Source organism: Epinephelus fuscoguttatus, linkage group LG21 (genome assembly GCF_011397635.1).
Source record: "Epinephelus fuscoguttatus linkage group LG21, E.fuscoguttatus.final_Chr_v1".
NCBI lineage: Eukaryota > Metazoa > Chordata > Actinopteri > Perciformes > Serranidae > Epinephelus > Epinephelus fuscoguttatus.
This window is the reverse complement of record NC_064772.1, coordinates 6,633,408-6,650,550: the sequence shown is the minus strand read 5'-3', so window position 1 is coordinate 6,650,550 and position 17,143 is coordinate 6,633,408. Positions and strand designations below refer to the sequence as shown.

General features: G+C 40.2%; 1 protein-coding gene across 18 annotated transcripts in view; it reads left to right on the top strand.

Moving 5' to 3' along the window:
- Positions 1–17,143, top strand: part of nebl (nebulette) — a 186,106-nt gene that overhangs the window by 83,313 nt on the left and 85,650 nt on the right. For 16 of the 18 annotated variants that reach the window (XM_049566096.1, XM_049566094.1, XM_049566102.1 and 13 more), the window contains 7 exons: positions 1,739–2,094; positions 8,298–8,369; positions 13,086–13,187; positions 13,447–13,557; positions 14,418–14,528; positions 15,683–15,793; positions 16,348–16,458. The exons of the other annotated variants lie outside the window; for them this stretch is intronic. In XM_049566096.1, coding sequence (XP_049422053.1) covers positions 1,750–2,094; positions 8,298–8,369; positions 13,086–13,187; positions 13,447–13,557; positions 14,418–14,528; positions 15,683–15,793; positions 16,348–16,458 — 963 coding nt within the window. In that variant the 5' untranslated portion in view covers positions 1,739–1,749. The remainder of the gene's footprint in view (positions 1–1,738; positions 2,095–8,297; positions 8,370–13,085; positions 13,188–13,446; positions 13,558–14,417; positions 14,529–15,682; positions 15,794–16,347; positions 16,459–17,143) is intronic. 18 annotated transcript variants of the gene reach the window in all.

Below are 17,143 nucleotides of genomic sequence, written 5' to 3'. Positions count from 1 at the left end.
GTCTAGACTCCAGCTTCATCACTTCCCTCAGATATGTTTACATGAGATATTGGGAAGCGATGATTAAATCTTCCCTACAGGTGGATACTGGGGTGGAGGTGGGGCTGAAAGAGCGAGCGGTAGTACTGATGCAGGGCAGCAGCAGCATAGACAATGCAAAGAGAGAGCTGGGAAGATTTTGCAGCTTAAATTGACTGCCAAATTTGGAGGGTGTATTGGAAGATGACATATGGGCAGTGACGTATGACGTGTGTGTATGAATCAGTGCAGCTCGAGTTGACTGCCTGAGCTAGTTCGCAGATTTCGCTCCATTTAAGGATTCTTTACCATATTAGTAGTACATTCTACCACAAAACAGCTTTAAGGTATTTTTTGTGATTTTTGCTAGCTGACGTAAATGACAAGGAGGTACCTTCACTCAATACAAATTCAGTGGAGAGCAATGAATTGTTTTCCCCTCCGGCGGGGGCAAGACTTCAGTGTGCTCTGTCTCTGTGCTACAAGGCAAAGGTAGGCAGAGGAGCATGTTTAAATTTCACAGATTATCTGTCTCATTATTGCTTTGTGAATATATTGACAGCTGCAGCAATTATGAAAAAAAAGTAATTTTCAAAGTTTCCAACTATAGGTTAACTTGCATAATATACTTAATGTACTCAACTCAAGTTACGTAATAGATGTGCTTATTTTAACTGTAGCCATGATCTCTTCTAAACCTGACTAAGTAGTTTTGTTGCCTAAACCTAACCAAACTGGGGCTATTTCACGTTAATCACATGTTTACAGTTACAACAGTTAATGGTCATACATATCTTTTTGGCAAATAGTGGTAGGGGCACTAATTAAGGAAACGCTCCTGTGGATTGTATTAGAGGGTATACTGTAGGAACATCAGTGTATGAGAGCATGTGAATGGTTACTGAGTAGCAGGTGGCACCTTGTATGGTATAGCCTCAGCCACCAGTGTGTGAATGGGTGTGTGAATAGGTGAATGGTACTCAGTAATGTTAAAAGTGCTTTTAGTGGTCAAGAAGACTAGTAAGGCACTATACAAGTGCAGTCCATTTAACAAACAGCCTATGTGGTCTTATGGGTTGGAGGACTTGTTGGCAAGAGCGCATAAATGTTGTATTTCTCTGGTTTATTGACGTTGCAATGGAAACAAAATAGCTGCCACCGTGACAAGTTTCCGGACAGGCAGTCAGTGCACACTACAATAAATGTTTTATGGTCAGTCTGTCCCACAACTCCCATCGTCATCACAAACTTCATGGCCACAAAGCTACGCCTCATACAGATGTGTGCCTCCTCACTTACCTTCCACTTCTCTGTTGCATCAGGGCGGATCATCAGAGCAGAAAGGAGGTTGCATTTACTCTGTAAGGAGTCCACGATCTCTGTAGTTTTGTTCCCCTGTCTTCCACCAGGCTGTATATTTTAGTGTAAGAAATACAAATGTTGTTCCTCCTAGGCTTTTACGAGCAAATAAACCTGTCTGCAGAGCTCTGCTGGCTTGATCTACTGTATATGATCTTTTAAATTACTTCCTCAAACTCATTTATATTTTTATAGACTTCTGCCACAACCTCGGTTGTTGTTTCCCTTTTTAATGATCCTGGCCTTATGTTGTGTCTTACCTTGTTTTTATTACCTCTGCTGTTGAGTTTGTTCTTTTAAAGTGTTACATGCATTTAAAAAATAGCTTTATGAATGAACTGAAACTAAACTTTGTCCTCAGAGGCGACTGACATGGAGGAAGGGGAAGCCCCAGCTGCTCCGGTGCTGGTTGGAGAGATGAAAGAGGTTATGACAGCGGAGGGGGAGAGAGAAGAGTCCATCCAGGAGACGGTGTTAACAACAGTGACGACACTGACTACGGTTGTTGACACGACTACAAGAAGGATGGACATAGAGGAGGTTGAAACTGACATAGTAACAGAGGCGGAAGAGGAGAAGGAAGAGATGGAGAAGGAGGGAAAAGAATCAGAGATAGAGGAGGATGAAAAGGAAGCAGAGATGGAGGGGGGAGAGGAAGAGAATGGAGAGAAAGATGAGAGTCAAGCAAAGAAGCTGTTGGAAACTTGGGAATCAGAGGTGAGAACTTCCTGCAACTTTTAAAACTCAACATAAACAACCCCAAATCAAAATGTCAGCTCAGTTAAATCAAAAAGGAAAAAAAAAATCAGATAATAAACTAAAGAAAAGAAAATCATGAAGTGAGATTACTAAATCAGCATGTACCTGCAAATCTTGATTAAAAATGTTCAGTTTGAGGGATGGTTGTCCCACTTGTTTTCATGTGAGGAACCAGGTAATTAATTTGTTATCTTTTAGATAACACAACACTGCATGTTCGTGCTGATATTTTTCAGAAGTTTTAACAATGCAAAGATGTCTGTCTCAGCTCTTCAGAACCTGAGCTTTTCTTATTTGCCTGTAGAAATGAAATGTTTTTTTCCCCTCACCATTTCCTACTGTTAAAGCCCTTGAGTGATAAATCAGATCTTTTCAGCCAAATTGGTTTAATAACTAGGGCTGGACGATATGCAGAAAATCAAATATCACAATATTTTTGACCAGATATGTCGATATCGACGAAATGTTTACACAATAAGATTTCTGATAAATAATTGACAGTAAAAAGGATATAATGACTAAGTGAGTACAATACAAGGATAATAAAAGAACAGCTAGGACAGTCTGGTAAGTTCAGAAAATTCAACCTAATCAGCAGATCTGTTACATTTTAATTATATAGTGGATACACTAAAACTTAATATTTAAACAACCCTGTGGTTAATGTGTGGTTAGGTTTAGGCACAAAAACTACTTAGTTATGGTTAGGAAAACGTCATGTTTTAGCAAACAAACAAACAAAAACAGCTGCTGATGTCTCCATAAAAAGCAATTGCTTTTTGTGGCACTCCCTGGTGGAAAAACAAGATTGGGTCTCCTCCGTTGATTATACATAAAGATGGAAGACATGTTGACAACTTCTTCCTGCAACACAAAAAATGAAGCCAAAATATTCTGAATACAGGGGCTGCCATCTTAGAGCCAGTCTCTGTGCCGTAGCAATCTCTGCAGTACTGAATTACTGCCGTCTGACCAATTGCAAGCAAACCAAGCCAGTCAGTCATGACATCAACCCCCTTTCTATAGCATCAGATAATCATTTAAAATCAAATTTGTCAGAAAAATGAACACATGAACATAGATGGATTACTGCACAGCCCTACTACAATGCTAGGCATAGGTCCAGTGTCTGAAAGTGTCAGTCAAACTAACATGTACTGATCAGGAAGAGACAAAAACAAGACACAAAAATAATGCAAAAAGATGCAAAGGAACTACAAAGAGACACAAATAACTATAAAATGGGAAAAACAACCACAAAAAGACACAAACTGACAACAAACAAGCACACAGAGACACAAAATGACTACACAGCAACAGAAAACGACCAAAAAGACAGACTTATCTCCATACGAAGCAAAATTACGTTGAAGAGACCCAAACAACTACAAAAAGACACAAAAAACACAAGGATATAAAGACTGACTACAAACAACCACTGAAAGACCACAAAAAGATGAAGAGATGCAAAGTCACTGCAAAGGGACACAAAATAATTTCAAAATTGGGCAAATCAACAATAAAAAGACACACATTTACTACAAACGACCACAAGGAGACACCAACTGAACTGACTACACAGCAACACAAAACGACCAAAAGAAGACAGAAAATGACCTGAACGAAAATTACCAAACAAAACAAAATGACGACAAACAACCACAAAGAGACACAAAAACAAAAAAAAAGATGCAAAGAAATGCAAAATAACTACAGAAATGGTGAAAACAACCATGAGACACAAAATGTCCACAAAAAAACATAGCTTTGTCTGCATTTACAATGTTGTCTTTTGAGTTTTTGGTGAGCCGAAAACAAATTTCCACCTATGGTGGACAATAATATATTCTATTCCATTCTATTATATTCTAAAAGAATTAAAACCACCACACAGCCTGTACTGTGTGTCTTGCTCAGATATTTAGTCTCATATTCTGATATTGATATAATATCATTATATAGCCCAGCCTGATTAAAATGTTCTTTTACAACTTTAACACACTTATAGTCATCATTTTATTCAAAAGAAATATGATTTTATATCCTATCAGTAGCTGATCTTCATCTGATGTAAGACACAGCTTTGTTAAAACCAGAGAAGACCCTGTAGGGGATCTCATAAGAAGTCAAAGTTTCCAGCAGTCAGACCCCTTGGTCTTTTAATTATGTAATTCTTTCTATGCAGTAATTTCCCTGTTCACTACGTCAATACACACAATGCTTCCAAACTGTAGCTAAATCCTGAGCACTGCTAAACGTCTTTAAGGTTTTAGCTTTTCTTTGATGAGGTCTGCTGAGAGGCAGATTTAGTTCCTCTGCAGAGAACCCCCCTCTCAGCTCTGACTGTGAGTCTTTGTATTGACCTTGGCATGGGGCATTGCCTGGCACTGCAGGTTTTCGTACGGGCTCAGAGAGGATTAGTGGAACTACAAATGAAAATTTGCCATTATTATTAGCCTTTGATAGTGGGATTTTAGGACTGAATCAGGGCCTGTTGAAAGAAGTGAGGGATTGATGGTGCATGAATTAGAAGAGTTTCCTGAGGTTGACTCACAGGTTGCTCTGTCTTAGTATTATTAGTGGGGTGAGACCAACCTGTCCTTTAATTACCATCATTAGACTGAGGTACAACAGAGAGATGTGGCATCTTATACCAGTTTAACCTCTTCTATTCCACCCTTCTCTCCACTCATTTGTGTCTTTTAAAGGGTGGGAGATAACAGGTCAACAGTATACACCACATCAAAAGCAATAAACATCATCTTAAAGCTGGAACCTGAAAATTAATTAGAGATGCAGCCCAGCAGTGTGTCAAGTTTTTCTAGTCATAAACATTTTGTTTTGGTTCAGCGCCGATTCAGACTTTGAAAGTTTACAGTGTATAAGGGTTTAGAACATTATGATGGAAGTATATGATGGCCATTTGCATGCTCTATTATGTTTCATAGGTTGCAGCAATTTCAGGATTTATAACATTTTTTTCACAGATTTGGTGCTAAATTTAAGGATTTTTTTAATTTTAGGTCAAGGTCACTGTGACCTCGTCTGTCTTATTCTCATGAATGTGATATCTCAAGAAAGCCTTAATGGAATTTTCTCAAATTTGGCACAAATGTCCACTTGGACTCAACGATGAACTGAATAGAATTTGGTGGTCAAAGGTCAAGGTAACTTTGACCTCACAAAACATGGTTTTGGCCATGACTCAGGAATTAATTTGCTAATTATGACAAAATTTCACACAAAATGTCTAACAGGATAAATGATGAAGTGATTACATTTTTTGTCCAAAAGGTCAAAGGTAAACTTTACTGTGACATCATGATGTTCTGCACAAAACACTTCTCGGGCCATTACTCAGCGTCATATCACATGTACAGAAGGGGAGACATTTGGTCAGATACTGAATTGGTGACACTGATCTTAAAACTGTGCTGATTGTGATTGTGAAACCTTGGCTTTCCAGCCAGCCTCTTGGCACTCCGCTGCCAGCTCCGACTGCTTGAGGTGCTTCCTTTCGTGGGCTGCTGTCATGCCCTCCTCCCAGGGGATGGTAAGCTCAATGAGAAGGACCCTCTTTTCCCCTGCAGACCACATGACAATATCTGGCCAGAGAGCTGTTCTCTCTTGGGAAGACCAGCTGCTTTTTGAGGTCAACCACCATCTGCCACTCTTTGCCCGGCATGAGCATGGTGTTTATCTTCTGAGCAGGAGCTTGGAGTGTGCTGCCAGGCTTGATGAAGCCTGTTAGGGCAGGCTGTGCTGTTGCCGGTGTGCTGTTTGCTGCTACACTACAGTTCCAGGAACTCAGCCAGCTTCATCAAGACTTGATCATGGCACCACCTGAGGCATCCCTGGGTCAGCCCCACTTTGCATCCTGGTAAGATGTGCTGAAGGCTTGCCTTGATGTTGCCACTCAGGGGGTGGCCTACCTCATTTCCAAACCACTGGGTGAGATTTGGGGGGGCATGGGAGGGTGTCATAGGCTGCTCTTAACTGGAAGCTACGCCTTGATTGTGGTGTCTTCCAGATGTCTGCCCAAGTAATGCACCTGTTCTCAGTGGTGAACTTCGTCCACCACCATGGTCATCTGTTATTTCTTAGTGGCTTTGACAAGAATTGCTGTGGTGCTCCCCAGCCCAGGCCAGCACAACCAACCTGGACTGACCCCATCACCTTCCAATGTTGTTGACTGGAGATGGCACGGTCTACCTTAGCCTGCACCCTCCACTTGCAGCCTCTGTGTATGGGGACTTTTGTACTCTTTATGAGTGGGTCAGCTGAGTCCTTCAGCTCCAGTGCAAGGGGTGCCTTCTCTTGCTTGCACCGTAGGCTAATGGGCCGCAGAGGCCTGTGTCCGAAAAGCAGTGGGGAAAGCCGAACCACTTTCGGATGTAGCTGTTTGCTAAGCTGTCGACCCTGCTGACCTCTGCCGTGGGAATTTCACAGACCTTTAGTGGCCACATCACACTTTGGGATAGTGTGTGCTGGTCGCACCACCTGTTGGACAAGTCAGGTGGTGTACTGCCTCCCCAGGCTTCTCAGTGGTTTTTTGGCCAGCTGTGGAATGGGCTTCCCTCCCGCCAGACATGTGGCACGCCTTTCCTTATTGATAGACTTCTTGATTTTGCAGCCTTGATTTTCATTCTTGCCCATGTGAGCAGCTCGTCCATGCGCTTGAGGAGCCTAGTCGTGCATGGTCCTCTCTGAGGGATGCTTGTCACGTCATCCATGTACCTCCTCAGTGGTGGGACCCTCTCACCTGTTGTTAGCTTGATGCTGCCCACTACCTGCCTTTGTCCTCCGAGGATTATTTCAAAGGCTAACACGAATAGGATGGGGGAGATGGTGGATCCTATGGCAAATCCACATTCCAGCTGTTGCCATCCTGTCGTGAAGCCTTCCAGAGTGAAGCATATGTGCAGGTTGTTGTAGTATCTTGTGATGATGTTCTGAGCACAATCTGGGACATGAAAAAATTGCAAGGCGAAGTCTATCAACTTGTGCAACTGAGCCATATGCCTTTGCAAGGCTAACCACACCACATGCAGGTCTCTCTTCTCTCTCTTTGCACGCTTGATTTGTTCCCAAATCATGGAAGAGTGCTCGATGCATCCTGGGAGTCCTGGGATTCAAGCCTTCTGGCAGCTTGTACCAATGTATTCATTTGCCATGAGGAAGTTGGTCATTCTCCTCGCCAGAACAAAGAAGAAAACCACTATACCAGTAATAAAATACCACATTGATCTGATTTGGTATCAAAAACCTTTGACATTTGGAGATTTCTGTAAGAACTTCATTGGAGACTGGAATGATGAGCACTTCTGTTGCAGAAACCCCCTCATTATCAGTATACGCATGAAAGCCATCCACCATCTAAAATCTATATGTCTTTAGTTTGTGGTTGAAAAGTTTCATGGAGCCTTGATTATTCCGGAGGTCACAAAAGGTCATTTTATACAATGATGCCTGTTTTAAAGAAAATGGTCTCATTACAATATAATAGCTACTTTGGGGACTAACATCATCATACATGAATAAAATTGTGCTCACTGAATCCACAGGAGTCTCAGCTTTCCAGTCAGACCAAATTTAGGCAAAAAACACGTGTACTGTTTTGGGGGGAACTGCTTGTTTTTTGCCAAAAGCTGCATGGGACTAGCATGAAGTGGGCATTTCTGAAAAAATGGCCTCCTATAGAACTGGCTTTCATTCAGATATCTCAAGGTGAGAGGTCAGGTGACCCCTGTTAAAATGGTCATGCCAGTTTTTTTAGCCTTACTTCGTGGCATTATTTAACCACCTACCCAAAAAGCTTGCATGACATGGATGGCACGAATGGATTCCATCGATCTTCTCATTTTATATGATACCAGTATCTTCAGTTTTAAAACTCAGTCTGCTACAGCCTCTGAAAGACTATGATATCAGCTTAGGATGCCGTTTTCCCCGCAGATTAAAAGGGGTTGAAGGCCATGACAAGGTCTGGCTGAAGGTCTTCTAGGAAACACTTGATACTCATCTATTTAGCATGAAAACGATACATGCATGTAGATACATAGATTAACAGCACAAAATAGTGGCTATAGCTGACTTTTGTCTAAATAATGCCATTGTGGTTATTGGCCTCAGAGGTCTTATGTGCACTTTTGTGTTTGCAGGCCTCCTCTGATGAGAAGCCTCCTCTACCAGACCCAGCATTCAACAGGAGGTGCAGCCTGCTCATCAGTGATGTAAGTTCATTCAATGTCAGTTTGTTATTCAAGGACTCTGTTACACCTGCAGTGAAAGCTGTATACATGATGTTATATAGACCAACAGCCTTACAGCATGATATGTGTGTATTTATCTCCTCAGGTGTCACAAAGAGCTCATGAAGAAATAACTGATTATGAGTAATAGATCAAATCTTAACCTATTTAAAAGTAGAAATACCACAGTCTAAAAATATTCAATTACAAGTTGAAGTTCTACATTCAAAAAATAATAAATAAATTACCATAACCATACATCCACGTCTATTGCACTGCATACTGACAGAATTGAGGTAAAGAGATCTGAAGAGAAAATATGCAGGTTAGCGGTAATGTTAGTGTAGTACGAATTGCAAACTCCGGTTTTATTCTTACTTAAACAAGCAACCCTCAATTTTTAATACATTAAATAAACGTGATTGTGTTTGTAATTTTCCATTGTTCCTACAATGTACTTGCCAGAGAAAAAAACACTTTAAATCACTGCAACATGCAAAGCACGTTTTTTAGAAAAGGTGCTATAAAATCAGGCATTTTAGGCTGCAACAATCCACAAAAAAGCCTGCAAAATCCTGAAGGGACTGATTAGTTGATTTATATTTTGTACTATTAATCAGAAACTGGAAAGTAACTAAAGCCATCAAATAAACAATAGTCATTAAAAAAAATAGTGTAGATAAAGTACAATATTTGCCTCAAAATGTAGTGGAGTAGAAGTACAAAGTGACATAAAACGCACCTTATAACTGAACTTCACCCGCAGCATGACCATTATTATGGAGAAAACTTTGTTTTTCTCGCATGCCTCCACAGTGAATGAAGAATCCCAAAACATAAGCATTCTTTATGTACTGAAGTAATTGGGGACCACTTTTATTGACAGCAAAATGGGAGATACAATCACCAGAGGATCCACGATACAATATTATCGCAATCCTTCATAATACAATATTATTGCAATTTTAAATATGTTGGGATACGCTGAGTATTGTGATAAATTATATTGCAGTTTATTACCTTTTTCAACTGTAAATTATGTTCACAAAGGAAAACTTCGGTTTTATCTAATAAGATAAGTAAAATAAGTTTTTAGTCTGTTCATCTCACTTCAGCAATTTTTTTATTTTTTATTTTTTATTATTCTTTCTTTTTTTGAGGCAAAATGTATGTAGTGGACTGAGAAAGCAAATGATTATGTGATTCTAGTAGGCTACCTGAAGTCTAATTTGTATTTGTAATATTAATAATTTGTAAAATAAGTTGATACTTGGCACTGTGTGATGATACAATATTGCCACACAGAATATCACGATACTATGCTGTATCGATTTTTTCCCCCACTCCTACAGCAAAACTATTTCAAAACATCTGTTTACAAACTTGCACACAAGTATACTCCACGTCTCATTTATCCAGGCACATGCTCAGTGCTTCCCACACACATGTATTTTCGCTAAAACATTGCAGTTTTAAAACATGTCAGTGCAAACCATCCTATACGTCCATGTGTTTTGACTGAGCTCATATATACGTGCGTGCTCAAGCACATTCAGGGCACGCTATGGCAGAAGTGTTTTACATTGTACTTTTTTAGTAAAGATTCATGTTTTTGGGAATTACTAAGCATACAACTGGATAAATGAGGCTTGGGTTATACTGTGCAGGTTGTGTGTGGGTTTGTTAAACTGTTGTTTTTATATAATTTTTATAGGATTTTGTCATTAAACACAGTTGCCTTCGACTGCAATTCATGAAAAATGTTGGCCTGTTTTTTTTGGATTTGTCATTCACTGTAGAGGATGCAACAATCCCAAATTCAAAGCAACACATGGTGAATAAATGATGTACAGTACAAATGGTCAGATTGTGAAAGAAGTAAGTTTTTTTTTTTTAAATACCATACTTGAGTACATTTACTTACATTCCAGCACTGTAAATAGTGGCAAAAAGGCATTTTGTGGCCTTATATTGCAGAAGGATAGTCAAGATTAGTTAAGATAAGATAAGATAAGATAAGATAAGGTAAGATAAGATAAGTTAAGATAATCAAGATAAGTTAAAATAAGATACGATACGATACGATACAATACGATACAATATACTTTATTTTAGTTATTGTATGGTCACTATGTTGTTTCACTCACTTTTTATTAGGGTACTGAAAGATACACAGAGTACTAGGACACAAACACAACACGCCTCTGTCTGAACTCATTTTACTTTCTGATGTTTAAGAATAAATCCTCCACACTAGCGCAGTAACGCATATGTAGGTACACGTGGTCAAAAGTTGACGCAGTATTCATCAGAGCTATATGACCCAATTATCTCAGTGTGTAATATCTGCTGCAGTTTCTGCTTGATTTTCATCTCATGAATAGAAACATTTCTGGGTATGAACTCTTCAACGCGTCATCCTCTTACTCTGCCGCTTCACATATGAACTGAACGCAGGGTTGCCATTGGTAACAATCCCTCCAAAGATGCAGTGACTGCCCTTTATTCAACCTAGAGGGGGAATTTACACTCAAAGGAGAGAGCCTTCTTTTTGACTTGTGCAGCAGCAGTTTAAAGCGTATATCTGGCAGTGAATCGGTGAATGAGGGTGAATGCTGTTGTAGGATGTGGGAGGGTGAGATATTGATTCCCTGGTGTGAGTCAAACTTGGCAGCTTGGCTTTTTGCACCAGCAGAATGACTCATCAGCTACAGTGGAAGCAAGTCAACCCACTTTATAAAATCATCTTCACTTCTTCCTCAGCTGCTGCTACTGTGCCACCTGTCTGTCAAACATCTTTATTATCATCACATGCACCTTTTCCACAAGTTTAAAGACTTTAGTCACAATCTGCTGCACAGGCACAGTTTTGTGGTGGGATATAAAACGCTCTTCATCTTCCTGGTGCAGCTCTGCGCTCACCACAATCCTAAAGCCAGTTTAGTGATTTTGCTGTTACCATAGAGACGTACGCTGCTTCAAAGTTGTGCTCCTGGCAGCCTGAATTGAGAGAGAGCTTTGACAGCACATGCAGAAAAATTTACACAATAATAAACAATGTCCACAAGAGGACATTTAGAAATACATAGTTGTGTCAACGCTGACCTTGACCACTTCCTGGACTGTCACAAGCTTGCTGGTTCGAAGCCAGTTTGGTACCATTACTTCAGTTTTGTGCCCACTCTGGTTTCCTCTCACAGATTGGGGCAGACAGCCTGTCATCGGTGGATTAATTCCATTTTTCTCTCCTGGGTCTCTCCAGAAAATCTGCCGGTCTGTTGTTTGACCAAACGTCCAATCACACGCGGCCAAGCACCAAACTGTGGCACATGTTTGAAATAAAGTCCATCAATGCTGTTGTCTGTCCCATAAAGTACTGCAATATATGGAAAATTACGAAAGCTCTGAACAACAAAGGATTGAAACATTTTGTGACAATTCAATTTTGTTTCCTCGAGATCACAAGTTATTTATGCCATCATCTCAAAACAGCAAATGTATTCCCGAGATAACAAGACAATTCTCTTGAGATACAACCAAACTCTGTATTCTCAAGATAATGAGATATAGTAGCCCGGGCTATATAAAGCCTAAATCTTCGGAGTAACCATAGCATTCTGTGTAGCAATGTCAGAAGGACACGGGCATATTAGTCTTGCACAGTATTCCCATACTAGAAGGGATCTCAATACCTTGTCATTAAAACTGGTATTATACCCCATTTTATTCGTACCAGTACTTTAAGAATGATCATAATGATAAATCAAACACTGAATGTCTTCTGTAATTATTTATCAATTTGGAAAAGTACAAAAATGTGCAGTTTCCGTTGCCATTTTTCTGAGAATTTGGGTAAAATTTGCAATGTGCTTGGATAGAAATCCAGTTGATTACTTGTCACAGCTTTGAGGAGTTCTATACTGCACTCCCTTAAATCCTTCAGAATTCCCTCAGAATTCACATATATCCAGCTTCTTCATGCATAACCGCAGAGCTCCTGACATGAACATTGTTTCATCATCTTTTTGACAAAGCTGACAGCAAACTCATTATTTTTATCAGGTTTTGTGAGAGAGAAGGAGACAAGATATGTATACATACTTTTTCCATTATTGCTTATTAAAATGCCTTTTTCCGCTTTTGTTTGTTGTTTTGCTCAATTTCTTACTGTTGCTGCAAAGATAATTTCTGAGCCTGATGAATATATAAAGATGGTGAACAATCAGTTTCAATGGTATTCACACAGTACTGTGTGCTGCACCCACACCTAAATATTGGCACCAGTGTAAATACGAAAATGTACTTAATGCAGTTTTTTTCTGTTTAAACATAGTCATCATTTAATCATATTTTCATCTAAAAAGAGACACTTAAATTTATTGTTCATGCAGTTTTAAGTACATTCTGGCTAGTTCTTTTTTGGCACATTTTTTATTGTTTCTTTGTGTGAATTTGTTCATTCCTTAAATGTTTCAGAAGTGATATAGCAGGAGATTTTTAAAAATAATTCATTCATGCTGCACACAGCCGAGCTCCTCTGAGAGAATAAAACACTGCAAAACAACTAGCGCAACATTCCTCCTGGGAGAGGAGCACAGTGCAGCAGGAGTTCAGCTCGCATGCAATATAAAGTCACATAACACACACAAACACACACACGCACACCCACTCTCTCATGTCTGCCCTACCTCCCTGCAGGTAAAGTATAAGGAGGACTTTGAGAAGATGAGAGGTCAGAGTCTGTTTGTTCCTGGAGCCGAACTCATCCATGCCAAGAACATCAGCGCTGTGATATCTGAGGTCTTCTCACACACACACACACACACACACACACACACACACACACAAAACATACATGGTTGTTCTTTAATACTTGTGAGGACCCTCACTGATATAATACATACATTTTTAAACCAAATCTGAACCTTCAAAGAGGAGAAAACCAAATACTCTCACTATCAAAAAAAAAACATTTCAACAAATGTCCTCACAAAGGTGAAGCACACACACACTCTCATATTGATCCACCATTCTGTTCTTTTTTGTGTAACTGTTCCAGTCAAAATACAAAGAGGAGGGAAAGAAGGAAGCGTCGATGTCACTGTACTCCATCCTACCAGAGACTCCTGAGACTCAACGTGCCAGAGAGGCTTCAGAGCTGCAGAGTGAGGTACAGTTACTCTTCAGTACACCAACAAGTGGTTAACGTGAAGTACAGACAACGTTGAGAGACTGGATCATTTACATTATCACTCCATAAAACCTGCAGCGCACTATGAAACACACTGATCAGCCAAAATATTAAAACCACTGAAAAGTGAAGTGAATAACATCGATCATCTCATCACAATGCAATGTTTTGCTGGGAAACCTTTGGTCCCTTGTATGGCATTTGATACGCTCTACCCACCCAAACAGCATTGTGGACCCCAACTCATGGTAATTGCACTCCCTGATTGCAGATACTCTGATACCTCAGAAGTACCCCCGATCCACGGTGGGCATGGATCAGGGGTACCTCTGGGGGTGTTGTGGTATCGGGAACTGGGACGTTGGTGATGGATCCTTTGAATCCTATAGGTTGTGAGGTGGAGTACCAGTACATCCCACAAATGCTCAGTCAGATTGGGATCTGGGGAATCTGGAGGCCAGGTTGATACCTTGAGGTCTTTGTCAAGTTCGTCGGGCCATTCCTGAACAGTTTTTGCAGTGTGACATAGGTGACATGGTGAATTGTCCTGCTGGAGGAGCCACTGCCATCAGGGACTGCCATTGCCATAAGGTACAACGGTGTTTGGGTGGGTTGAGGGTGTCAGGCAGCATCCACAGAAATGTCAGGACCCAAGGTTTACCATGATAACATTGCATTGTAATGATCAACGTTTTTCATGTTATCTGCCAGTGGTTGTAATATTTTGTCTGATAGGTCTATATTTGAAAGTATTCTTATATGATTTGATATGATACGATACGATACGATATGATACGATACGATATACACTGATGATGCTGTGTTTGTTTTTGTTTTAGATTAAATACAAAGGAAATGTGAAGACAGAGATTTCCTCGTCTCTTTATTCTCTGCTGCCAGAAACCACAGAGACCCAGTTTGTCAAAGAACTGACGGAGATACTGAGTGAGGTCAGACATGATGGATGGATGGATGGATGGATGGATGGATGGATGGACTATGCTGACTAGATGGATGGAGGAATGGGTCATTAGTAGTGTTATCAACTACTATGCTGACGACCTTGCAGAACTGGAAGTAAATAAAGTGAAAGGGTCTCCAAATGCCAAAATAATAAACAAAAAATACACACTGATTTGCAAATGAAAACTCAGTTGCACTACAGAATCAAACAGAAGGGTAATACTCAGCTCCCGGACTGACCGCAAAAAGGGAAGCAAAAAAAAGAAGAAAGAAACCTGACAAGGCTTAAAGTTACCAAGACAAACTGAACAAGGGCACTCCTACCAACTACCAACAAATACAAACAAATTTTCTTTTGTATCGGTCTTCTATGTACAGAAGTGACAAAGTTGATGAGCAATCAAAGAATATTTTCAAGATGAGCAGACACAGTATTTAAATAACAGAACCTAGAGTTCAGAGTTCAAAGTGAAACTAGAAAAGTGTACTCAGTAGAGTGCAGATCTCCGCATGGCAGCCGTGTTTCAGCCGCAACTCACCTCCCAGGAGCTGATCAAGTCCACTCTGGACAATACACATGGCACAGCTGCACCCTGTGGAATTCTTCCTGGAATAGTTTAGACCAAACCTTTCTATGGATTACAGTTTTTGAGCCATGATGAAGGCCAAAATGTGTCCTGCAACAGACTTTAAGGCTCGTTGTTTTTAGCTGAGTCTATTGCTAGGAATGTCTTTCGCTCTGTGCCCTTGCTGATTTCGTTGATGACATTCATCCCCTACTGGCTGGTTAGGAGGAATGAGGAGTCAGCAGTTAATGATGGTATAACGCAAACAATAAAAATGTTTTTTCAACAACTTTGAATCACTGCAACCACGAAAGATCCTTAGGCATACTGTCATACATGTGCACACAAAATATTAGGCTGATTGCTTCAGTAGTAGGTGAGATAAGCTGTGGACAGACGGGTACACACACGCATGCACACACACACAACCAAATGTATGATGGGATAATAAAAAAGCATGGCGGTGACAGGGTAGAGGTATGGATGTCTCTCTTTTGTTATTCTTAATTTAGCTCAAAGCAAACACCTCCACTCTTTTCAGATCTTCTTGACCTGAAACTCTCTCTGCTCCTCAGAATAAGTACAAGGAGGAAGGAAGGAAGGAGATGAGCAGCAGTTTGTACTCTCAGCTTCCTGAAACTGCCGAGATGCAGCTGGCCAAGACCGTCCACGAGTTTCAGAGCGAGGTATTCAAAAGGGCTGTACACTCTGAGCTACACAGCAGCTGTGTTTCAACATATTTCATCAGTGAACAGTCTGGGCATCAACACACACACGGTTTATTTTATGCGGCAGCTAAAGGTTTGATTAAGCTGGAAGTCTGGCTGAGAGGCATCCCCCCGCAAATGAATAAAACACAGAAGACAAACAGAGAAATGTTATTTCAAGTTTAGATATCAGGAGAAATCAAGACTGCACCACTAATTACCAGCAGTGTTGCAAAGCCATCTTTCAGTCATTACTTGTACTTTGTCACTTAAGGTTTTTGATTCATTGTCATTTCACTTGTGTCATGAACACAGCAGTGGTGGAGGAAGTATTCAGATCCTTTACTGAGGTAAAACTACTGATACCATACTGTGAAAAAACTCCACTACAAGTAAAAGGCATGCATTCACTTAACTTGATAATGTACTTGAGTAAATGTACTTAGTTACTTTCCACCAGTGGAACACAGGAAGCTGAATACAGTCTTGTTGAAAACCTCTTGAACTGAGAGAGATTTAATATTCTTTTTCAGAAAAAGTACAAAGAAGATGGAAGGAGAAAGGCCTCCATTTCCCTATATTCTCAACTCCCCGAAACCCCAGAAATACAACACGCTCTGGAGGTGTCACAGCTGCAGAGTGAGGTACACAAACGTGGTAATAGTAGCCACAGGATTTAGGAGAAGTGTGAAATAAAATTGGGGTTATGCGTTTCTTTATTTTCTGTCATATATGTAGTGTAATAATGCCAGATGTTCATATGAAGTTCATATTAAGTTTCAAATAAGGAGGAATAGGTATGTAGAAGCTATCCCAGTGAGCAAAACCCTCAGGCTTCAGAACATTCTGAATGCTCGGTTGCCAATGTTTCTTGATTTCTTTATGTGGTTGTCTGCTCCAGCCACACTACTGCAAGTGTTTACATTACATACACTGCCACATATAGCTACAAGCTCATGTCAAGCAAACATATCATCTTGGTTGTTGATGCTGTTAATTTCTCCCAGGTTTGGATCATTTTCCTGCTGGAACATGTGCAGTTGTATTTTGAAGCTTTAATTGGTGATTTTAAACCAGAAAGAGTACTAATATACACAGTCATTCCCCAGGTGCAAGTACACTGCTACATGTAGCTACATGCTAACATCAGGGAAACATGTAAATCTTCTTTGCCGATGTTGTGAATTTCTCCTCAATTTTGGATCAGATTCCTGTTGGGACATCCTGCTGAGATTCCTGCCTGTCTTTGCTAGCTTTTAATGGTGATTTTTAACATGAAAGAGTGCCAATATACACAGTAGTTCCCTGGCTGCAAGTACACTGCTACAT